Source organism: Bacillus rossius, chromosome 10 (genome assembly GCF_032445375.1).
Source record: "Bacillus rossius redtenbacheri isolate Brsri chromosome 10, Brsri_v3, whole genome shotgun sequence".
Taxonomy (NCBI): Eukaryota; Metazoa; Arthropoda; class Insecta; order Phasmatodea; family Bacillidae; genus Bacillus; species Bacillus rossius.
The window spans coordinates 37859638-37884703 of NC_086337.1; the positions used below are offsets into that span (position 1 = coordinate 37859638).

The 25066-nt window shown below is 38.6% G+C and overlaps 1 protein-coding gene and 1 non-coding gene across 2 annotated transcripts; one reads left to right on the forward strand and one right to left on the reverse strand.

The window, feature by feature from the left end:
• Nucleotides 1-1024: 1024 nt before the first annotated feature.
• Nucleotides 1025-19973, reverse strand: LOC134535979 (protein farnesyltransferase subunit beta). The gene is made up of 10 exons (XM_063375447.1): nucleotides 19817-19973; nucleotides 16538-16681; nucleotides 14260-14372; nucleotides 13775-13900; nucleotides 12843-13013; nucleotides 6637-6766; nucleotides 5432-5564; nucleotides 4133-4244; nucleotides 3667-3769; nucleotides 1025-3331 (listed from the first exon to the last, which is right to left on the reverse strand). The coding sequence occupies exons 1-10, from the start codon at nucleotides 19925-19927 to the stop codon at nucleotides 3242-3244; spliced, it is 1233 nt and encodes a 410-aa protein (XP_063231517.1). The 5' UTR covers nucleotides 19928-19973; the 3' UTR covers nucleotides 1025-3241.
• Nucleotides 19974-23401: 3428 nt separating this feature from the next.
• Nucleotides 23402-23475, forward strand: Trnai-aau (transfer RNA isoleucine (anticodon AAU)). The gene has a single exon. It is a non-coding gene; the product is annotated as a tRNA-Ile (tRNA).
• The last annotated feature ends 1591 nt before the right edge of the window (nucleotides 23476-25066 follow it).

Here is a 25066-nt window from a genome sequence, read left to right on the forward strand (position 1 = left end):
CCGCCTCATTCCCTCCTACAATAATAAAGTAGCACAGGAAGCAGCTGAAAATAATACCGAGGGTTAACACTAGAACCGTATTTCTTATGCACCAATAAGCTGAGATATGGAACACAGACTTCCCTTGTACTCTACTGTAAGATATATGATGCGACTCTTACTTGAGGGCGACTCTTACTTGAGGGCGACTCTTACGGGCAGACCCAAATGAAGGCTGCGACCCATACACAGGGGCGACTCTTCAGCGTGTAAATATGGTACTGATCAAGACTTCTTTGTGGAAATAATTGAGAAAGATGAATACTCTTGGTCAATATCTATGCTACCTAAACTCAAGAAATTTTATCTTGAGTGTATGTTGCCAGAAATTGTGGTCTTCTACAAGGGAATTCCGATGCTGAATGCATCACCACAATGCTGATGACAATGACGAACTATCACCCTAAAGCTAAAGCAGTTAAGCCTTGACGAGTTCGTAAATTTGAACTACAGATTTTGTATTTTTTCGTAGAACTGCCTAACAAATGCCCAGCGATATGTTGAAGTTAGAGACACGTCCTTACCGCTCATTTGTTTAAATTATATTAGCTAGTCGCGAACACTTATTGCAAATCAGTGTTAAAAACCCTTGTTTAACAGTTGATAAGAATAATTAACATTGCTTAAAACTCTAGCACCCACACAAACAAATCATTTTACGATATGTTTCACTTGAATGGCTTATGTCAAGCCGAGGTAAAATCATTATCACTTACCTTGTTTCTTCTGTCTGCCCGATCCTAAATATATACCAGTGTGTGAAAAATGCTCTAATTTTTCTATTGTATTTTAAGTTAAATTTTACGCACGTTTACTACCTACTTGATATATGGGATTTAAATGCTTCTTAGTCATAGAAACTATTTTTCATATTTTATGCTGCCATTAAATGTATCAAATTGTGTGTGCAGTAATTTGTATGAACGTGCATCATTTACTTACAAGTTAATATGATAATCTGGAAAGATCTGAATAAAAGAAAATATTTTAATTACACAATTTTTATTTTTAATATATTTCTATAGCACACCACTATAATGTAGAATCAAAACACTGCTCTGCGTATCTACTGAAATTTTTTTTAAACAGAAACAGGTGTTATAACTGATAATACAATTTAATATTATAATGAAAATCTATGACCTGTTTCTCACTTTCTCTGCAACATAAGAAGGGTGGGTAAGGTGAAAACTATATAATGCATTAATATAGGAAGTCATCATGTGGTTCTGAAATGTGTTTGTATGTACACAACAGAGCTCTAAGTTGGGATACAGAGAAGAATAAAACACTAATAAATATATTTATATTTGAGAGTGATAACGTGATTTACTCATGTGGCAATTATTTTGTCAACTGGTGGATAGAAATAAATTGGCCCAAATACATAAAATTAAATCTTTTATGGCTTTGGTAACATTTGATTCTAAAAGATAATATTTTTGTGTCACAGCTGTATTATCGTTAGCTATTTTTAAGCTTGTATACCACACAATGCACTACTATGCCTGTATGTGGATGAAGCATCAAAAAAGATGATCCGAGAAAGGTATTATATATTATATGGCAGGCATATTATTCGCTGTGAAATTACGGCATTATCTGCATAGCATGCAACACGTGTAAAGCTGGCATCACATGCTGAACCATGCCGCCAGACCAGGCACTAAGTGGTTCCAAGCAAGGAGTGTCTTCCCCCTCCCCGCAAGTCTGTGCGACTACCTGCCGCCAGCCTGCAAACAGTTAGCTATTCCTCCGCCAGGGGTGACACTGTCCTTTTCTTATGCATGTCACCCTTCCGCTGATCAGGAGCCGAGAAACACACCCTCTCCCTTCGACAGCTTCCCCGCAACTGAATGCCCAGTGCCGCGACACTGAGTCTCATACAGTACTCTCAGGGCGCTCGGAGATCAGTTTTTATGTTATTGGGAGTGATGTATAAGTTGGAAGTCATTCTGAAGTAACATATGTATTTCATAAGGTATGCCTGCATGGCTGGTTTATTGAGAAATAATAAAGCCAAACCCACTTTTCATTTACTTTTTTACACTTCACAAGAAACCAGAAAAAAGTATGCAAAATCCAGGAAAGGGCCAAATCTAGATATAAGTTTAAAAAAAAAGGGGAGGGGGGCTACATGTAACAGTAAAACAGTGTTAAGAATATTTTTGCAGGGTTTAAAAACTTATTCTTATTAAACAGGAAATCTTGAGAAAGTCAAATTATGGGTGTATATTGATCAATCACAAAATTATTTTAACTCAATAAGCACAAAAATATCTTAAAACCATTTTACTCTTTTTCACTTTAGTTTTACACTACTAATAGGTGGGCAGAGCAGAATAATACCCAAAAGCTAGTTAACATCAACAATGTAATATATAAACGAGTGTTGCAGCAAAATAGTATCAGCACGCATTCATCCCCAATACCATACCATTGGTTATTGTTCACAATATACCCAGAGAAGATATATCCTAGAATACTGCGATGATATCATGTTTTATAAAAAATTTTTTTCCCCTTTCACAGAAACAACTGACCAAAGGGATTCGTAACATATTATAATAAAATTTTAACCATTTCCTTTGCGAATTGTACAACTATGAAGAAGAATAAAATATAGTTAATGAGCTCTACAAAAGTTCTTATACAGAAGTCATTTACCATCTTCTGAAAACTTGAGTTTAGAAATTAGAAGTTAGAAACTCGAAAGGGCATGACTCACAGTTAAATTCGATATCTAGCACCAATCATAACAAGCCATAATATTTCCTTATTTCTATAACAATGTTCAGTAAAAACAAATTATGTTCATTTCAGTCCAACCTATCAAGTCACTGAAAATAATGGCATCAATAAATTCTGACTAAATTATTTCTTTTAAACACTAACCTGCACTTGGTATTAAGTTCCACGAAGTTGATATCTGCATGTCAAAAAATGAATGTTTCCGTTCATACATGAGATACTTATCATCTTACAAACAAAGCCTGCGAACTGAAATGAGTGTCCAATAATAACTGTGCAACTGTGGTTTTTCCCACCGTCCGCAACCACGCCCCGGTCCTAAATTAACACGCGCACACATTAACCCCAACCCTGCTGCTCCGTCTTGTAGAACTGAAAATACTGGGCGACTTGCACTTTTCGCCAAGCCATCGCTTGGCACATCTCACGTCCCACGACCCAGTGGCGGACTTCAAGACTGGGCGCTCGAGAGGTTGTAGAAGTATCGAGAAGCGAGTAGCGCTGCATTCTGTGTGATGTTGAACACAGGGTGAATAAGAACCTACACACAAAATTTTTTTTTAATGAACTTAAGACATGCAAATGATATCATTCTTTTTTGCAGGGAATTTTTAAAAAAAAAAATTTTAATGAAAAATACTATTCTCTAAATGATCAAATCATACTAGCTGTCATCTAATTTTTACAATACTACCGTAGTTCTGAATGGAGAGTAAAATCACTGTTTGAAACACAAATTTCTTCTATAAACCACAGTAAATTAAAAGCTACACGATAAAAAAACTTCCCTTTCAAATTTGAACCTATGCATGCCAATAATTAGCATGAAATCACAATAGAAATAACACAAGTACAGCCTTGATTAGACGCACTTACCAATTCATTCCGTTCCCCGACCACAATGCTGGATCCCGTCTTGGGGTGCTGGGCCAAGGACAAGCCGCTCAGAGAGTAACACGTGTGGTAGGCATCAGGGCGCCTGCAACATTTGAAAGTTGACACATTAGGGTCAGTTAAAAATACTGAGGATTAAAAGGTGCGGGTAAGTTTTCACAGCACATGGCTGAGCACGGAGGTTTGGTGTGTTTTTGTATACTCTACTTTTTAAATAAACGTACTTTCCAAACAAACGTACTTTCCTAACAAAAAAAAATGCTTTTTTTTTTCATAAAAATCGCACTCCTACTTTCCAACTTGACTTTAGTATAAAATGTGCGACGATTGTGCGATAAAAACACGGTACTCAGCCAAGTTGAGGAGGGCAGAGGTCTTGCAATGCTACAAGTTTAGCAGGATCATGTACATGATCACAGGATCATGTGATGTCGCAGCGCCCACTCACTTGTCTGGTTTGTCCAGAAGGCCACCCTTCGGAGCCTGGCAGCACACGAGGATGTACTCTTGCAGCGCTTCCTGGTGGAACAGCCAACGATCTGTATTCACCGTTAACGGGTCTGCCAAAACAAATGCACTCATGGTCATACATTTGCATGCAAATTATCAAAACATTATATATTACAGTACAAAGTAGACAACCTCTGTCTATTACTGCTGTGTCAAAGAGAGACATGCATGATTTCATCAAAATTATGATACAAATATTTTTTTTTTCAGTCATTTGATTTACAAGTAAAATACTCGTACCAAGGTTTAAACAGCTCAAAAACAAAGATGGGAAGTGGAAAAAGGAGAGAGAGAGGGGGGGTGGGGGGGGGGGGGGCATTTAAAATAAACATATTAGATGCCATATTATAGATGATTTCTGCTACCATATTTACCCGAATAAGCTACTGTGCCTCAAATAAGTCTCATGCCTCTTATATTTAGACCATAACCAAAAATATTTGTTTTTTTAAACTTTTAATATTTTTAATTTATTTGAAATGTTCATTATGGCCATGGGTAATTATTCAAAATTATAAATTACTCATAGGAAATTATGGCAAACTAATAATTTTGGTACCAGTGTTGACATCTGCCAGTTAAATTTTTCAGCATTCCTTAGTCATGCCACAAGAAAACTATTAAATGTGTCATTATTTTCAGTAAAATTATTTACATAAAACACATTCGGTAAAATTATTAACATAAATACATTCAGTAAAACTATTTACATAAACACACGTCTCTAAAGATAGCAGGGAGTTAACATTTTATTTACGGTTTTCCGTGACATGAGGGAAAAAAAGCATCATTAATGTAAAATGGAAGCATAAGCATCAATTCTCACCTTTTAAATAAAAATTTTATTGCAAAACCACCATCACTCAAATACAAATAATTATTTAGTCTCCAGTCACGTACACAATTTCCTTCCACAAGGTATTTTCCTCCCACAGCATGAGATATAATTTCTTGAACATTTTTTTTTATTCCTTTAGGTTTTTTTTTCCAGATGATCACAACTGCAAATCTTCGGTGATTATTGCAGCGTCTATCTCACAGAAAAATATATGTACTCACAGACCACAAGCCAACCTTGGATACTGAAAGTGTTGCTATGTGGCATCAAAGTTTTGCATAAGCATAATTTTTTTAACACACATTAATTTTACGAAAAAAATTGTGCGCAGTTTAACCGGGTATTGGTGAGTCACGAACACCAAGTTTGGAGGGGGGAGGGGGGGGGGGGGGCACTCACCTTCGCTTGCGAGGATCTGGTGGACGAGAGCCAGTGAGCAGCCCTGCCAAAACGAGTAGCAGCTGTCGACCAGCTTGTTGGTGCGGCCCTGGAAGCCTCCCTCGAACCGCATCTGGCGATTCACCAGCCACCGCTGCATAACCCCGAAACGCAAGTTAATACACCATGTATGTACTATTAAAATGCAAGTCATATCATGGAACTGAGTAGCATGTAATTAGGGACTGGAAAAATTCACGGTTTCGATGACCTCTAGGATAGACTCCACGATCGACTATGTACGCGGCGGAAATTACGCCAGCTCATTGGCTACTGACTCGTGACACCTGCTTAACTGGGATGCTTGTGATTCGATACTTCTTACGTTGAGGGTCGTTCATTGGCTCACAGTCCTTTAGGTAAACTGTGGTCCAATCACTGAAGCGGCGATAAGTTATCGCACTTGGATTCTAGTCTATCGCAGAAAGAAACTGCGAATTTTTCCGGTCTCTACATATAATCAATAATTAATTGAAATTATAAAAACCATTATTCTTTTAATGTTTTAAATTCAAAAAAATGTCATTTTCAAACAAAAAAAGTTAAAGGTACTTAAGTGCATGGACCAGAAAAATTAATTTATTTGTTTCATTGTGCATCTCTTATTGAATCACTTTAAAGTACAAATGCAAATGCTCGCTAATTAATTTTTAGTGTTCTGAATGTATCTGTTTTAGACCAATTTATTACAATTTATTTTATCATACTCCACCACTACTTTGGTGGAGTAATTATTACAAAACAGCTTTTATAAAAATAAAAACAATAACACCTTATTATTTTTTTTTTTAAATGATATTGGTCTAAAAATAAAACCATAAAATCTTGTCTCTAATTACAAGGATCTGAAAATAACTACTTAACGTTGAGTACAGTACAGTCCCACCAATCCGGACTAGATGGGACCGGACCCACTCCAGATAACCAAAAGTCAGAATTTAAAGAAATTTTCTTTAAAATGCACGTGATAAATAAAGTTTTAAATGGGTAAAACTATAAAAAAATATGATTTTTTTATATATATATATTTTTTGTTTCATTCAACCCCTCTTTTTTTCCAAAATCCTGTCTGGGTTAATCGATGTCCCGATGAGTGGGGTCTGGATTAGCAGGACTCTACTGTACTTTTGTCACGAGGTTCCGTTGTAATGCTGAAAAGACTCTACCAGGAGCGCCTTCAAGTCGCACATGTGCTGCTTCTCGAGGAGCAAGAGCGCTGCGATGCCGCAGAAGACGTAGCCCCCGTGGGCCTCCGAGCCGGGGGTGCTGGAGAAACCTCCCTCGTACGTCTGGCACCTGGGACACGCAACACTCCCAGCTGCACCCCACACGACCAGCACTTTGTGCTGGAGCAGCTACCGTGTTTTCTCGCATAATCGTCGCACATTTTATTCTTAAATCAAGTTTGAAAAGTAGGGGTGTAACAATTATGCGGGAAAAAAAAAATTTTTTGGTTGCGTAAAGTTATTCATAAAAAAAAACCATTCATGGAAAAAGGTGGAGTATACAAGAGCACGCCAAACAATTTATATTAATAATTCATTAAACAAAAACCTTTCTTCAACCTAACTGTAACGTGAACGCAGGCCACTTGAATCTGCGACGTGAACTAACGCGTAACTATTGCCGTGGTACACATTTACCACAAAAGAATGCAGGCCATCAAATGTAGCTAACTCGGCACTCGACAGAGAGCGCGCGCTGCATGCAATCGGCGAGATATCGATATTCGATTACGTGCGTATGACAGCACCCTGTTTGAAACACGTATGTAAATACCAGTAAATAAACACTTGAAACAACAGACGTGTACTGTTTCCTCTATAATTGAACGACCCAAAAAAATATGTACGTATTACACTTTGAAACCTAAGAAAGCAGAAAAATGCTGAAGAGATTAGTTTTCATTTCATGGATGTTAAGACAGTTAAAAAAACTTCAATAACTACAGTGTTTAATATAAATATTAAATAATGACCTAAAAGGTATTTCACACCCTTAACCTTATAAACCAAGTGCTCCAAATCAACAAAAATAAATGACCTAAAAGGTATTTCACACCTTTAACCTTATAAACCAAGTGCTCCAAATCAACAAAAATAAATGGCACTCTAAATAAAATCACAAGTTTATCAAAAATTAAAAAAAAAATTAAGGATTAAAACTGTTACAAACATAAGTAAGTGGAATCACTTTCTTTTTTTTAGAAAGGACCACAGTTCTGTCATGTAAACAATGAGGTCCATGAATTTTTTTTTTACACTATACTTCAATTTTAGGTTGTTTAATCTAAAATGCTATACAAAAATGTTTAAATGTTCTTCCAATGTATTAAGACATATTGTACTGTAAACTGATTTTAATGGGAGTAGTGTCATGATAAAAATGGTAGTCAGTAAACACACTTACTTGATCGGAAAACGAATAATGGAAAAATTGAATTCAATTTGCTCCTCTGTTTTCGTGGAACAAATTAGAGTGTTATTTTGAGGGGCATATGTACAGCAATACAGTAAAACCTCCATTAACGAATACTCTATTTAACGAAAAACTCCATGCAACGAAATAAAATTTTGGTCCCGCTGAACCTCCGTAAGATCAATGCTATTTTAACCTCTAAATACCGAATTTTATTTGTTCCGAAATAGTGAAATTCCCTTTACAACGAACTGCCGCTTTTGAAAAAAATGCAAAAATAAACATCTCCTACAAGACATCCACTAATTTTTTTGCATTCACTGCTTAAAAATACGTGCGTATAACCTTAAAATAGTATGCACCATCGCGGAAGACAATAAATAAACAAAGCATCATGGATAACACACGTCGTGTATACATGCCACACTTTGTTCAAAATGGCGGGTACATTTAGCGCTAGTGGCGGAAACCTCCCGTACCATCGCTCTGGCAAGACGAACATCTAGTATATTTTGCGTTTCTATGGTTAAAAATGAGCACACGCAAATATTTTTAACTATGGTGTAGTACAATTTCCGTTTTTTTCTGTTTTCACTGTTGTTTATTTATTTCCAAGTTACGGAAATAAACACGGTACTACTGTAAAATGAATTCTAATCCTAAAAAGCGGCGACAGATTAACATTAAAATAAAATTAGAAATTTTAAATGCAGTTGATGAAGGTGGAAAAAAAAGTGATATAGCTAAACGTTTCGACATCCTGGCGTCTACACTTTCAACCATATTAACCAACCGGGAACAGATCGAAAACAACACATCCTCTGGTAGGAACAAATCAAAAACGTGTGAAAGTATGTAAAAATGATGATTTGGACAAGATAATGATTTAATTCAACCTTATTAAACATGCCATTAAACAAGTGTATTCTATGTACTTTTTCATGTTTAATTCCTTATAGTGGTGCACCGATGCGGATACCGATGAATCGTAATCGGCGATTATGGGTACTTACCGATTAATCGTAATCGGTGATTATCTTAATGATTACTTTGCCGATTATCTACGTCCCGGCGTAATTAAGTAGGTTTTTACCGTGTAATATTTTGTTACACATTTTAGGACGAAATACTGTAATATTTGTATATACAGTAAACTCCCGGTATACCGCGCCCCGATAGATCGCGGAATCGGGTATATCGCGGGTCAAACCATGTCCCCCAATCAGAAATTAATAATAATAATAATAATAATAACAACAACAGTAGAACCTCGTTAATTCGTGATGGTCGGGACCGAGATAATCACGGATTACCGAATTTCACGGACTAGCGATTAAAAGCCCGGAAGGTCTTGTCAAGCTTCTGAGACACCGGCGTGCAGCTGGGTTAAGGCCAAGGTCATGTGACGTAACATCTACCGAGGCTTACTGCGCCTTGGTAGCAGATGGATAAAAAATAGTAAACTCTCCATTATTCGTGTTAATTGGGACCCGCCGATGCCCGGATAATTAAAATCCTGTAAAAAAAAAGTAATAAACACGGATAATCCGTTCACGGTAAGGGCCGTCTTCGAATTAGTCTCGGCTTAAAAAAATACGGCACTGCCTAGCCATTAGTTCACGGTCATTTACAACAGCCGAAGAGAGAAAGATAAGATCGTGCTGAACTTGCACACATAAATTTTGGGTAGCCCCCCCCCCCCCCCCTTATCAAAACTTCGTCCAGCCGAATGCCAGCCAGACACGTCACTCGCCAGGCGCCTGCCGTGCATTGGCGGGTGGAAACAAACAAAGGGAGACGGGAAGCAGAAGTCAGGACATCCCCCTCAAGTTTAAAGAGTGACAAATGTGACAGCTGAAAGGGGGGCGACACAAAGAGTCGGTACAAACTTCGTTGCAGAGTTTGGCGGCCCATGCGAAGGCTTGCAGTGTTTGCCGGCCGCCGGCCCGCGTGACGTTAATTTTAGGCGCTGACAATATTTACTTCTCTTTTTTTTTTCTGCACTTTTAAATCGTCCCGGATTATCCGATTCCCGAATTAGCGCGTCACGGATTAACGAGGTTCTACTGTAATAATAATGCAATAAATGGTTGACAGCCGATTAGGATAATTTTGCGTTGTCACTAACAAACTAAGCAACGGGCAGAAAAAAGCCTAGGCGTAGAAAATGTCCGCAGTGAAATTCTAAACAAGATATCTCCGTAAATAATTCCTCTATCTTGTAGTGTTTTCAAATTATGGTCCAATCCAGCCCAGTGTTATTTTCTGAAACACTAGTTCTTAACATTTTTTTTAACCCACAAATAAAGCATCGGCAGGGGACCCGATAAAGCCCACCGTCCAGCGACATTATCCAGCGTGACTCGGCTGGGGATTGATTTTGGATAGGTTTGGTTGACGGCAAGCGCTGGGAGGGGAGAGGCGAGCCGAGAATATGCGACCAAGACACCCGGGTAGACGGGAGGAGTGGAATATAAGCGCCAGAGATGAGAGGGGCGATTAAGCCGAAAGGGGGGAAGTCTGGTGACCTTGAGTAGTTCACTCATTTCCGTCGGCACACTTCTCGTGGTCACGTGTGTTGACAAGCGGAGACATATAAATGTTTTGTTATAACTTGAACCTACATACGTAATATTATTCGTTGTATTATACACGTTCATCTTTTTACTTTGGTATAATGTTTTAACATTAAATAGTAAAGTAAATCAGCTAGCGTATTTTTAATCTTTGCCGAGGAATTCCCAGTGGTCCAATACTTACGTGAACCATACTGTACCACTTTTGCCGTGAGGTAGTAAACAAGCCCCGGATATGTTTATGTGTAGCGGCCTCCCGACCTTTAACCAGAGGCTAGGGAATATAACACTTGCCGATCCGAGCCACACACACTCAGCAACTCGACACAGCGTTTGATGGAATAAGTAAAGACAACGTTTAACAGACTTTTTAATACGGCGCCACTTATTGCTCTAGAATTATTTTGGCGCAATTTTTGTATCCCACATGTGACCATTTATAATTTAATGTAAGCATGGATAACAAAGATTAGCCACTTTACATGATAGACGATTCTTTATTTTATATTGTACGAATGCTAGAATCGTTTTTCACGTATCTGCTGCATACTTCTGCAAAAGACACGCTATCTGTAAGTACGTAAATCTAGAATTTTTATTTTGTCAATCAAACTCGGTACTTTGCGATTCATATTCGGTTTGAAGTATTACTATGGCCTTTCTATTTAGAAGACTTTGACCACAGAATCGTGTGTAACCGCACACACTGCCCTTACTTTGTTACGGACACTCAGACGAAGCAGATACTGTGGCTGACACCACGAGACTGGCAGCAGCTTGTGTGCCGCACGTGTGTATGGCGGCGTGTGGCGCGCTCGTAGGCCGTGCGACAAACTGTGCGCGGCATGCGGAAAAAAAAAATCAACATTTAATATTTATCTTTAAAATTTATTATTTTTATTTTTTCACCCGCGTTTAGTGAAAACTGCGGATGCAAAGTCCGCACAAAGGCGGGCCGTCTATACTGTGCGTGCTTGCCGACCTATTAGAACACAGGCGGTGTTTTATGACTTTTGACCTTGGTCACATCGAAACATCGCGGTTATGCAACAACGCGGGTAAAAGTTATGTCCCCCGACAACCGCGTTAAATAGGGAGTGTACTGTATTACAAAATTCATCTAACTCCGCCATATCATGATTACAGATATTTCGTTAAGTTTAATAAATCTCATTGCCTCGAAAAATAAAAAATACATTTTTCCTACACGTTTATTTACATTTCGTCTTTTGTTCTGTCTTTTGTTTAGTGGCCTTGTACAATACGTATAGCCAGAGACGTAAAATAGATGGCACGCAATCAAAATACCACAAGCAGTTGCAGTGTATTCTATGACAATCGATCTTTTCGAGTCGTAGTAGCGGTTCAAAATCGTGGTCCCGATACCTCTGCGTTTTACAAACTCGTTATGGGTGTCCTTGGTAACATTATCCGTTGTTGTGTTATTTGTATGTGACGTGAAAAGTGAAAAAGTATTTATAATTTTATATATTCAGTCAACATAAATAAAATCACATGTGCTAGAATTGGTTTTGAGTCATTTTTATATAATTATAGTGAGATGGCGAGTAGGGAGAAAAAAAGTGAAGTGTGAAAACATTTTTCTATAAACTCAAGTGAACAAAATATAGCAACATGTTTACATTGTTAAACGGTAATTTCTCAATGCAACCTTATGTGAAAGTCGATAATAATGCTTGTTTTCCGCAACAAAAACTTACCCACTGTAAATTACAATTATTAGACTGTAGTTCAAGTTGTTTACAATAACAAATATAAATAGAAGTTAATTTAATTTACACTTTGCAATGACTTAATAGTGTATTTTATATATTTTTATACTGTTATTATAACTGTATTCTCAATTTTACCTAATCTTGCTATTAAATTCACATGGGAATAAAAATTTTTGTGTGCATTATTACACTTAAAAAAATTTGTTCATTATAATCGGTAACTGAATCGGTATCTGCCGATTATTGCTCTCATAATCGGTATTTGAATCGGTAATCGGTAAAGTCATATCGGTGCACCACTAATTCCTTATATTGTATTAAACAGTCAGAAAGACAGTTCTAGCCATTTATGTGAAGCTTTATGATGACTAGAAATATATTGTGCGAAACCTTCATTTAACAAACCCCTTTACAACAAACACAACAAATTTTGGTTCCTTGAGATTTGTTAAATAGAGGTTACACTGCAATTGTTTTTGACAAAGACCAGCGAACAGAATACAATGTCTGAAAATGTTTCCCCTTCTCTGCCCAAGTGTTTGTATCTACAAAATAACCTGAAAGGTAGGATCTGAGATATAAACAGCCGAGGGGGGAAGGAAACCGTGCAGAGAGAAGTGGTTCCACAGCGGGCCGGCCCACCTCACGATCCAGTAGGCGGAGCCGTCGAACAGGGCCTCGGAGAAGGTGCCGGTGAGCTTTGCCACGGCGGCCGCGCAGTACACCCCTCGCAGGTCCACCTCCCCGCCCACGTGCACGGCGAACGAGCCGTCGGGCCGGCGCACCGACCACAGGAACCTCTCCAGCGTCTCTCTGCGCAGAATGGGCAGCTACAGCCCAGGGTTACATTTCCGTGTGGCGTTCCTGCGCACGAGGACACCGGCCAGATGAACGCAGAAACACAATGAGCACACCGACATGAAACTGTGTTTGTTTCCTGAATTTTTATCGGACAGAAAAATTCTTCGAAAATAGAGCTTCTAATGTGAGTAAGTCAATAGGTAGGTACAGGTAGGTAGCCCAAAATTTTAATGTCGCTGAATCATTCAGCAGCCAACTAGCATACAAGCAGAGCAGTAGCCAATGGTGTACGAAGGAAAGGAGAGGGGGAAATATATATTCCTTCTTCCACCCCCTGGAAATCCTAAAAATCTATCATTCCCACCAAAACAAGGAAAGAATTTAAAAGTAAACAGCGGACAAAGAGGTCCGCCCCCACAGAATGAAATTATGCCTATGTTCCTGGCTGTAGCAGGTGGCCAGACAGATACCGTGCAGAAATGACAGGAACTGGTGGCTGCTAGAAAGCTGAGAGGAAGGAAAAGCAGGAGAAATTTTTAGAGTGACCTGAAGGGAGGATATGCCAGAGAGATTACTTTCCCGATCAGCATTTCCTCTAAGGGTATCCAACATTACGTCACCTGCTTTAGAAGCCCAGTGCAAGCATTGTGCGGTTTATTTTTAAGAAACCTCCTCAGAACTTGGAATGAAATAAAGGATGCGGACATTACGCTCAAGCAAGACTGCAACAAAGACGTGAAGAGAAATTATACTAAGCAAGGAATAGCACATACCTGTTGATAACGCGAAACGCCTCCTCTGTACTCAAGGAGCAGAGCGCGTTCACAGCAGCGTACGTGGATGCTAGGTGGGGTATCTGCCCCGGGCCACCTCCGAACCCTCCCTCTGGAGACTGACATCTGCAACATCGCAAAACGTTTACAGCTCGAGGATACGTAGAAGGTTCACATGTAACCCCTATTCACATGGGCATCGACATGGGGCAGAGCATGACTCTCCCCAAGTGACGGACTGAACGGGCAAGATTAAACGAAAGGCAGACTGTTAGCTGCATTTAAGTCACTTTCGTAGAAACTAGCATAGTGCACGAAGATGAGGGAAGAGAGGGGGAAGCCAATCACTGGGGAGGCAACCCTTCAAGACGTCTGGCGACAACAGTAGAGCCCAAGTGGTAAGCCCAGTAAGTTTATATAAGCACCTTGTGATCCAAGTTCACCCTGGAAAGATCAGCGGCTTGTAGCAGTAAAGGAAGGCTCACCTGGCGAGGAATTGCGCGACGATGGAGGAGTCGCCCGGGCTCAGAGGCTGGTTCAGCAGCTGCAGCGAGTGGACGATCCAGTAGCACAGCCACGGTCTGCTGGCGTCGTACGACTGTGCAGGCAACACAGAGCCAGTTGAAACTCCTCACACCACGCAACTGCTTAAGAGACTTGCCGCTGGTGGCTGAGCCATTGTATAACTGGCTGAGCGAGCCACCAACCAAGAGGAACAGTAAAGAGGATGCTGGATGCTGCAGGATGATGAAATGCACAAGGTCTAAGGTCTGTCTCACCCTTAGTTTGTAGTGCAGAGTAAATGGAGCGTACTGTACCCGGATTGATACTACCCGGCTTATACACATTAAAATTCTTATTTTGTATACCACCAAGAATTATAATGAGTTTTAATGCTTTTCTCAAAACCATAAAGTAGAGTCTTTTGATTCTACCGTTTGACTATTATAGTTTTAAAAGAAACATTATTTCACAGGAGAAACTATTTGAAGCTGTCGGTCACCATTAAAAACAAGCATTCTATTAATTATGTGCTATGGTCAAACAGAGTTAAATTTTTTAATGTTAAATAATATAAACAAATTTGATGATACATACTGTTGAAACCTTTTAAAATTATTTTTGTTTAGAACTAAGAATTGAATATATTTTTATTCTAGTGTTCTTGTTGAAATACAACATTTTCCAACCCAGACACTGTTCCAGAATATTCACAAGAACTTCACAAAATAAAAATCACTTTTTTTTAACATTCATTTTAAATTCAATGGTACCGTAAGCAAAAAGATGGTTATGATAATATGAAATATCTCACTGACACTCCAATATAATATATTTGAAAAAGAGGTGGGTGATGTGGATCTTTGAAATGCCACACACTTTAGAACTGCATGACACTTAAGTGTTCAGATTGAAGTATGCAAATTTAATGGTACAGATTAAAAAAAGGTGATTAAAATTATTAAAAAAGTACTTTATTAAAAATGTCACCATCATCAGACGTGGCGACAGGTAATGCATCTATATTCACGACTACTGTTGCATGCAGTCGACCGCAGGAGATAATCAGACACTTTCTTTTGTTGGTTGCATGCCGTAGCCTGTTAGTAAATGCCAAATTATAACAATGTAAAAAGGCTTGGAAACATATTAATGTATCTATTGTCACAATGATAATTTGGATGAAAATTATATAAACTAGGAATTATAAAATAAATATTGTCCATCTACGATGATGAAGACCTAAATCCTCTTTAAAGAAAAGCCATTCAGATTTTTTTTTTTAAATATTTATAAAGTATTTCTGCTTTTACTAAGATTGAATTTTAAGAGTAGGTATTATTTTATTTAATAGCTCAATAAAAACCACAGGATTTAGCTTTAAACCCTTCTTTGAACACAATATTCGTGGTCTTACATAACTGTACTAGGTCAACTGCAGTTGACGTAATAACAAACACTTGAGCAACTTTTTACACCCTTTATATTACACTTAATGAACATCTGTTGAAAACATTAGTGACAGTGACAGAAGCACAAATGTAAGAGAGATATTGTGTTGAGCCCTTCAATAATAATAATAAGTAAATTAAAAAATCAACATGGTGTGTGAAACCAACCTAGTCAGGGGTGCATCCGTGTTAGTGAGGCGGGATGACAAGTGCTACGCTCACTGGTGCTTCTAACGCAGTAGATCCACTATGTGCAAGGCTCTATACTGATCCACATTCTTCTCATGAGATTTGAGTGGTAACCATAGCATTATATGGCAGAGAAATGACAATAAAGGAGTAATGCAAGTACCTTAAATGCTTTTAAGAATATGTACCGAGTGTTTCATGTCTTAAAAATTATTCTGAAAACACACATTTAGTCTTTTTCCTCGCTCCTAAAAATACAGTTTAAAAATAAAATATGAAAACAAAACTACTACCTAATCTGCCCTCAGTGTATTCTTAGATGCTTTTCATAAACAGACACCACTAGATATCTTGAGCAGGTTTTAAATAGCGTTATTTCTTTTGAAGCTCTGAACACTGTATGTGCGCTCGGGTAGGCGGGGCCATTAAGTGAAATAATTAGCTGCCACCTAATGTCGGTTTGTAGTTAATAATAGACTAAAAACTAAACAAACTCAAAAAGATATCACGTAAGCCTTGTCGTGCCACATGTAGAACAGACAAAATAAGAACTAAAGCAAAAAATAAATAAAATACCAAAAAGTGAAGACGAAAAATTTATGTTAAACAACAGGAGCGCTACCTGCAGAGAGGTGGGCAGGCTGCTCAGGGACACCTTCAGGTACATCTCGTGCATGTATCTGTTGAGGGTGGGGGCCTCCAAGTCGACCTTGAGCCTCTCGGAGAACAAGCTGTAGCAGTGGTCCACCGTCCTCTCGACTTTCAGCTGCAACAGCGCGACACAAACACGAGCGCTCGTGAGCGGACCCTCTCTCCCGTCCGCGGAGACTCGTACGCCGACAGCACGGTGACCCTCGCCTCTACTTACTTCATTAAAAAGGTGTCCACCAGGGGGTGGCCAAGTCTGGATGAAGTGTAGTGTTTGCATCGTGAAAAACTTTTAAATTAGCCTACTCTTTTATGGACGTGACTGATTAACGACAAAGTATAAACTTACTAACCACCACCAGAAGTGGTCACGCATTGTTTAACTGCAAATTTTTTGCCCTATACAATATGGTGATGGCAAGTTTAAACAGTGACTTCAATCCACGCATGCAGTCTCTTGATGACTCCTAACTCCACAATTCCCCACATAGGTATCTGTGATAACATTTCCCTGACAAAAATTTTCATTTGCCCTGACTAATGTTAATAAATTATTATACCACTTTCTCAATTTTCTGAAAGAAATTAAGTACATCCAGCCTCTACCATCCCCATAGCTGGCCTAGATCAAACAGAACCTAGTTTAAGCCATTTTATAGTCAGCATGACTATGCACTAAAACACCTTAAAAAAAAAAATGTTTTTACAGTCTGGATGATGGCAGACTGGCAGATTATGTTTTAATCTTGAATTGAAATTACTATCACTGGGCACCTTTCCCGGATTTGAAAAGAATTCCCTGCTGTTCCCTACCAATTCCAACTTTCCTGACTTTTCCCAGACTTTCCTAAATGTGGAAATCCTGTTAAAACTAAACTCCCACGTAGCACATGCACCACTGCAATGGACCTAGTTAACTTGTACACATAAGTGGATCACAAGCAACTGTCATAAGGTCACAAATATAAATTTTTCACAACTGCTCCAAATATTTGTTCTAGAGTTCTTAAACGAGAAAAAAAATTATAATTTCAGTGGCCAGTCATATTTAACCCACGATCTGGCGCACTATAAAAAGTTCCGCGATAGGGCGCGCATTGAGCATTTTGCTCACGGCAGCAACAGTTGTGATTATTCTGTCAAAATGCGAGATTTTAGTTAAATAACATGTTTTATATACTTGAAGTTTCAAATGATGATTCATATGAAATACTTATTAGTGTTTAATGCTGTCAAAATATTTACACATCTTTAATTTGAACATTTATCAATGCACTGCAATGCATATCTTGTATTGTAGGATAAAATCATCACTATATTTTTTTTAAGATACAATTTAAGAAGTTCACATAAAATTCAACTTCACTACTATTTATAATTATTATTTGCAAACATCCTTCCTGCCTCTTCATCTATAGTAATCTAACATAAAATATATTGTTAGGTAAAATCCACATTTGAAGTATCATAATATTGAAAAAAAAATCTAACTAAAATACAGCCATGCTGAATAGCTACAGAGGCCCTAGTAAAACCCTTATAAATATAACTTAAATCAACATAATAATAGGTAAATAATGCAAGGGCTAACTTTTAGTCTGTCCCTATAGATCTCATTGTGTCACATTACTAGCATTACACACAATTCATCTTTACACCCAAACTTCAAAATAAACCGCGCGAAAACTATCGGGGATACACGAGCGACATGTACAGACTGTAATAACCCGCGAGTGTAATCGGATGCGCATTTGATAGGCGTTCACACCCGAAACGCGGTCAACATCCGCTATCGGGCGCGCATAGAGCAAACTGCTCACAGAGTGAAGGTAGCTGACTTTGAATGTTGACACTTTCGATTCCTATGTGTATTAGGGGCTATGAATGGCACTAGGCGAATCACAAAATGCCGACTTGAAGGTACAAAGAGACCCGAAGTCAAATGTAAAGATTTCATAAAATGATGTACGATTATTTTCTGACCGTGAGCAATTTGCTCATAGTGCGCCTGATCGCGGGTTAATGTAGCACATTCAATCAGATATAAGTCATTAAAATAATAATTTTTTTTATTTAATGCCAACTTAAAGATGTCAACCTGGCTGTGTTTGTGTTTAATCATTTATGGGTAGAGTTAGTTTTGATAATTAATTATTTAGATATGTGGCAAATAAGTGAAAAAATTTCAGAAAATGCATTTTTTTTTACTTCCAAACTTCTAGGCTTATGCAAATCCTGTTTGAAATTCAAATAGAACATTAAATTCATCATGAATATCAAATATTTTTCTAACTTAATTCAACCATAAGTTGCTTAAGTAACGCTTTCCTTTTGACTTCACAGTTGTACAAGAAAAACTGTTTAAAAATACTGTTGAATAATAAAAAGGTAAATATATATGAAACCATAACAGTGTGGTAAAAAATTCAAGAAAATTAAAAAAAAACCTGGCAATGCATTTTTTTAAAATAAATTTTAAGTTCGAAAATTCAATAAATCTCTGCCAACATGTATCTAAAGGTAATCAGTAATTTAGGCTTATGAACAAGGCAAACTTAATAAAAGGGTAAAATTGTAGGTATATATTTATAGGTAAAGTACTGCTGAATTTTTTAACTTTTTATGCAGGAAATTTTCAAAGTGGGATTTTATTAAGATGTTTTTACTGTTGGGATTGAATATTAACATGTCATAAATATTTATGTACCAGACCAAGATAACAGCATTTTTTGGTGCTGCCACTGTTTATTGACTATTCAGCAAGAGAGTGAAATTTTTTTTTACTTTTTTTCCACTTCACAATTTTTTTTTTTTTACCGCCAAGTCTGCACCACACTACTCAAAGCGGGAGCAGAAAGAACGCGGAGGTCAAACTCGTTTACATACAGCGTTTACACCTTATATAGTGACTTAAGTCAATGATTTTAACGCAGTAGGTATACAGGTGTGCGGTATGTTCAAACTTCTAGCAGTGGTACAAATAAGGCAGTAAAACTTTCTTTTGCTAGAAATAAAATGCGCTCTTTTCCAGGATAAACCAATCAAGATGTGTAAAACAAACATTCACACATTAGGAGATATTGAATTTTTCTAAAAGCTTTCAAATTCTTAAGTTATCTAAGTCTCTTGAGAATTTGTTGTCACATTTACAAAAATAACGTATTTTTGAGAGAACACAACAGGATATTTTGAGGTTAGATAACTAAACATCGAGACTTCCGTTAAAGCAACTAATCATGATGGTTGTAGGTACCTGCTCGTGTGACGTAATTGTAGGGAAATCTTCATCATTAAATCTTTCTTTTAATATTGATTCATAACTTCTTATAATAACGCGTATATTTTCAGATTCAAGATCTTCCATGGTTAATGTCGATGTTTAGATTTCAGACGACTACCATAGACACACAGACTTTAGAGATCAATATTAAAACAAAGAAACAAAATGAATACAGACAGCGCGTGAAAACTGCGAAGTTGAAAATTATTTATGTCAAACATTAATCGACTATTTAAAAATCGCAGAGGGTAACTCCGTCTGCATAAAAACATGTTAACTAATGTAGCACAATGTGATGCTTACACTTAAGTGACGTAGCTACCACCCGCGTGACATGACCATGCGATATGCAGAAAACACTAAATTAAGTATACAACATAAACAACAGTACCGAAGTGTGGCAAAACATAAACGAACTGAATGCTATAAGCCATTATGTACAAGAATCCATGTGGGCTGAACAAAAAGTGGTCACGAAAGTCCTCAGGCCATATTAAGAATAGAATGTCAAAAGGCTTGCTAATCACCTACGTGGTGGCCATTTGTGGTCAAAGCTGTGGCAGTCTTTCGATGCATAGTTAAAATAAGTGAAGCCCGGATTGCATCCCCCAACAGGGCAGTAGTCTCACGTATAACAATGAAACGTCCCTCGAGTGGGCACAAAGAAGTTATGCGACTGGTAAGTTCAGGCCAGCCATGTGGAACTAGCCACAGAGCCGAGAAAGACGACTGAGAAATAACTTACACTATGTCACCGAATCTCCTTGGCCCTTAAAGCCTTGGTTCCAGTCCTTTATGCAGCACACTGCAGCTCCAGAGCTCACCTTGCCCAGATTGCTGTGGTCAATGGCTGCTTTGTGTGTAGTGGTTCATGTTTTGTGTTTAAGACTTCTCGAAAAACGATAGTCGTAAAATGTAAAGTGTGGCCAATTTTTCAGCTGGTAACTGAATAGACTGGCTGCAGAAGTTTTTGGATTTAAATGTTTTCATGATGTCACTTCTGCAACATGTTCTTGGAAGTCTGTGGCGGATCCAGGATTTTGGTTTGGGAGGGGCTTGACCCAGCTGAGGCTAGGCTTTATCAAGGCAAACACTAAAACAATAGTGGACCCAGATGCTTTTGGAGGGGGCTTGAGCCCCTTAGCCCCCCCCCCTCCCTCTCTGGATCCTCTACTGTTGGAAGTGATGTCTCGGAGTACTTGCTTCCAGTCTTGTCCGAGCCACCAACGAGGCCAGATGTAGTTGCAAAAAGGTGCTCCGCCTTCTCTTGCTTATCACCACGCATTCGCTTCAGTATTTTTTTGTACATTTTGTGTTAATTTCGGGAATTGGAGTCAAGTGTGACGCCACTCCCGGTGCCTGTTTAAGTTTTTAATTAAATATTAGTGTTGGAAAAGATCTCAGGGGTTTTTAACGGGGGTTCGGCCACGTGGCTGCAGGCAGGAGCGCGTCGGGAATCGGAACTTACCTGGGCTGTTCAGGCCACCCAGGATGCCTTGTAAATGACTGGTAAACGAGTTACAGGACACTGCGCTTTATTCAGTATTGATATACTTATTGGTCCCGGTACTGGCCGCGTCCGTTGTCGGACCGCTGTGACACGCGTATCCCTGAACGCAAACGGAGTACGCGACCGGGATAGATTGCAAAGTAATATCGACAAACTGAAACGGAGTACACTCGTCCCTATGAAAGATTAGGCAGAAAGTCACGGAACTGGTGTTGCAACAACTTATGCAGACACGTTAACACGTGGAGAAAATCCTATGTTCAGGATGGTTTGCAGTCTAGCCTGCGACGAAATATTAATGTCTTTAAAATTATGTATAAACGCCAGCGGGAGACTACACGCTACAGTTTCTTGGAATTGAAAGTTATTCAATTAAAACACACGTTACAAATTACACAGTTAGGATGGTGAAAGCTAAAAGACGAAAGTTAGTAGTATTCTCACCACTCGTTACAAAGAATCCTCGATGCTGATAATTGGCTATGAAGCCGAAACTGCGTACCACTATTACGCTGTCCTTAAACTGGACATGGAATTACGTATAAAAGTAAAGATCCCTGTTGGGATGAATTTAATAAGTTAAGAGTCGCACGAAATATCGTGCGACTGAGATGGGATCGGCGCCGAGCAAGTTAAAGGATTTTAAAAGACTTATACTATTGCTGAAATGTTGAAGAAGCGCTAAAGTTGATGGCCCGACGTTCGCGGAGCGCCCGACCCCTGCGAGCTCCCGATGGTAACTGAGCGCGAGACCGCCCTGCGGCCTCACGCCTAAACACGTGGAACGCGGGAAAACCGACCCGGCCAGTTTTGGACTTGAAGACAAGTTACACAATATATGCTTATAAGACAATTAGACATAATTTCCCTTACATGAATCCTCTTTTAAATTGTTATTAATTAATTGTTTTAATTCGAAAGAATAATTATATAATTAATTAGGCGCATTGCCACACCCGGCCGGGCGCTGACGTCGCCTTGGTGTTCGTTGCGGCGCACTTTCTCACACTCCGTGGTTATCACGCTCGGGCTTGTTCGACGCACTTAGGAGCAAGTGTTGTTGTGGCATAACGACCTTTGCGGAGCAGAGGGAGCACCGGCGGTTGGCGTCAAGTGCCTAGTGATAATGTTGAGTGTGTAATCATTAGTGTGTGTGTTTGTATTGGCACTTCGTAATGCCTTCAACTGCAATAAAATGCCCACCAGTTAGACATTAACCTGTGAGTAATGCCTTACTACCCAGTCGTTGTCTTATCCTTATAATGGCTTGTGCACTATAGTTACGAAGCTGTTTGTCGCAGGAGCAAGTCCACAGGCCTCAACACGTGGACCAACTAGTAGTGTGGTAAGTTTTCGCAGCAGAGTTCTCCGACATGGGTGCGTCCTCTGTCAGTCACCATGGACTGGATGGTCCTCTCCCACCACAGAGTGTGAGGCTGCTCTTCCACAGAGCTGGAACCAGGCAAACAACCATCCTATCATAAGAAAAGCGACCGACCAACAACCGGCACACCACGAGTGAGACGGGAGTATACCAAATAAATACAAGACAAACATTGGACGAGACTGTGTTTTGATGTTAACAAATCCTGTGTTTGATTGTGATTATCTGGTAATTATTTTCCTCATTGCAAATGTTAATATAGCAAAGTCCATAATGTATCATTCAAAATGTCATCCCGCTTTAAACATTATTCAGATATAAAAATTCCCCCCTCCACTCCTCATCCAAAATCATCTTTTTCACACTCTTGAATCATGGGGTCGTGAGTAGTCAATACAGCTTCAGACAAGTCCGCAGTGCTTAGTCATAACATGTTTTTGATAAATATTCTGTAGGCATGTAAACCATCCGATGCAGCCAATGGTAGAACAAATTTTGTACTGCGCCGATTCAATTGGGTAAAAGATTTTCGGTAAAAAAAAAAGGGTTTATGTCATTAACTCTAACGTTATTAACTCTAAGGCCCGAATTCAGAATTAATTCGTAGCCAAATATTATTAAAGAATAGTATATAATACGTGTAATAGGGTCACAGCATCGCTGTGGCCCGTTAGCTCAGTTGGTTAGAGCGTCGTGCTAATAACGCGAAGGTCGTGGGTTCGATCCCCCCACGGGCCAATCGTTTACTAATATTGTTTTATTTTATTTTAATTATCTAAGTTATATGCATTCTAGTAAAATTTTTTAAAAGAAATAAATTTAACAGATTCAGGATATTATTACACTAGGAATAGTTACAATTTTGTACACTTTATTCCATTAAGATATCTGGCAATTTGTAATCATCATGGCACAAACATTTTTATTTACGAGTTAATAGAATTCAAGATAAAGTATCCTAAGATGTTTTGCTCGGGTAAAAAAAAACCACGTGAACCTTGACCTAGGTTTGGCTGGAAGAGCCAGTTGTTTACAATGTTGGAGCCGTTTGGTTCTGTAATTTCGTATGCATTATGGCCGCCTAGACGATGCATATGCATAGTTGGTATAAACAGTGTACTATTTTAGCAAAGTTGTTAAAACAACAAATTATTTTAATGATATGGAAAGTGATTTAACGCAGCATTTAGCGTGGATAAATGCTAGAAGACGACTTGCAACGCACAGTAATTAGCGATGAAAATAACTTTTAGATGGATGCGAATATCAAATTACATTAGAACTATAATTTTAATTCAAGCTGGAAATAATATTTAAAAGCAAGCTCTGCGCTTTTAACACTATATTATTACCCGTAGGTTACAAATACATGTAAAGTAGCTAACTATATGTAGGCATGCAACCAGGGGCACAACAACTAAATTTCCAAAGGGGGGGCAATATACCTTTTTATAAAGAATCATCATTCCCCCTATTGAAGCGGGGTCCGGTGGTCCACCCCCGGGAAAATCTGTATTCAAGGTGGAAAATGGTGCTATTTAAGCAGTTTTATTATCTAAAAATTGATTACACAGCATTTCTTTGCCCCCGTTCGCCCCCACTTCAAGGTTTCAGAGGGGAGGCAAAATACCCTTGCCCCCCCCCCTTGTTACGCCCCTGCATGCAACTAATACGTACATGCGATTCCTTCACATTCGATAAAATATGTTATTTTAAATAACCGAATCCAGTAATTTCAAAACCATATTACGTTCAATTGTTTGCAAAATAAAATAGTTCTTCCTGAAAAAACCCAAACAATAAGTGAGCTTCGGTTATTCTACATGAAATTTTACGTGCAGCACAAGCACCGCTAGTTTTTATGCTACTTTAGAAATAGAAGCAAAAAAGTTGCTAAAATATTTACTTTGTTTGATGTGTAACATCTTAGCTCTCGGTATACGGTATTTGGTAAGAGTAAGTTCTTGAATGGAACGGAAGACGCATAGAACGAAAATGTGTAACCACGGTGCTGCCATCTGTGGCGGATGGCGTCAACCGAAATTCACCAAGCCAAAGGGAAACTCTATAGCATTAACTATTTAATAACTACTAACAAGATTAGCAATATTTTAATAAAATTCCTTGTAGAAAAGCAGGTGCAAAGCCGGGGTTTAGTATTTTTTCAAGTTTTGTTCGCTTTTATCGGAGCCGTTATTTAATTTAAAATTTCTGTCTGCAAATGGAATGATTGGATAGTCGACGTATAAGCAGCGAGTGCAGAAACTACGTGTGATTCACGTCCACCCACCAAAGTTAACAAAGACAAATGGAAATTTTATGGTATTAC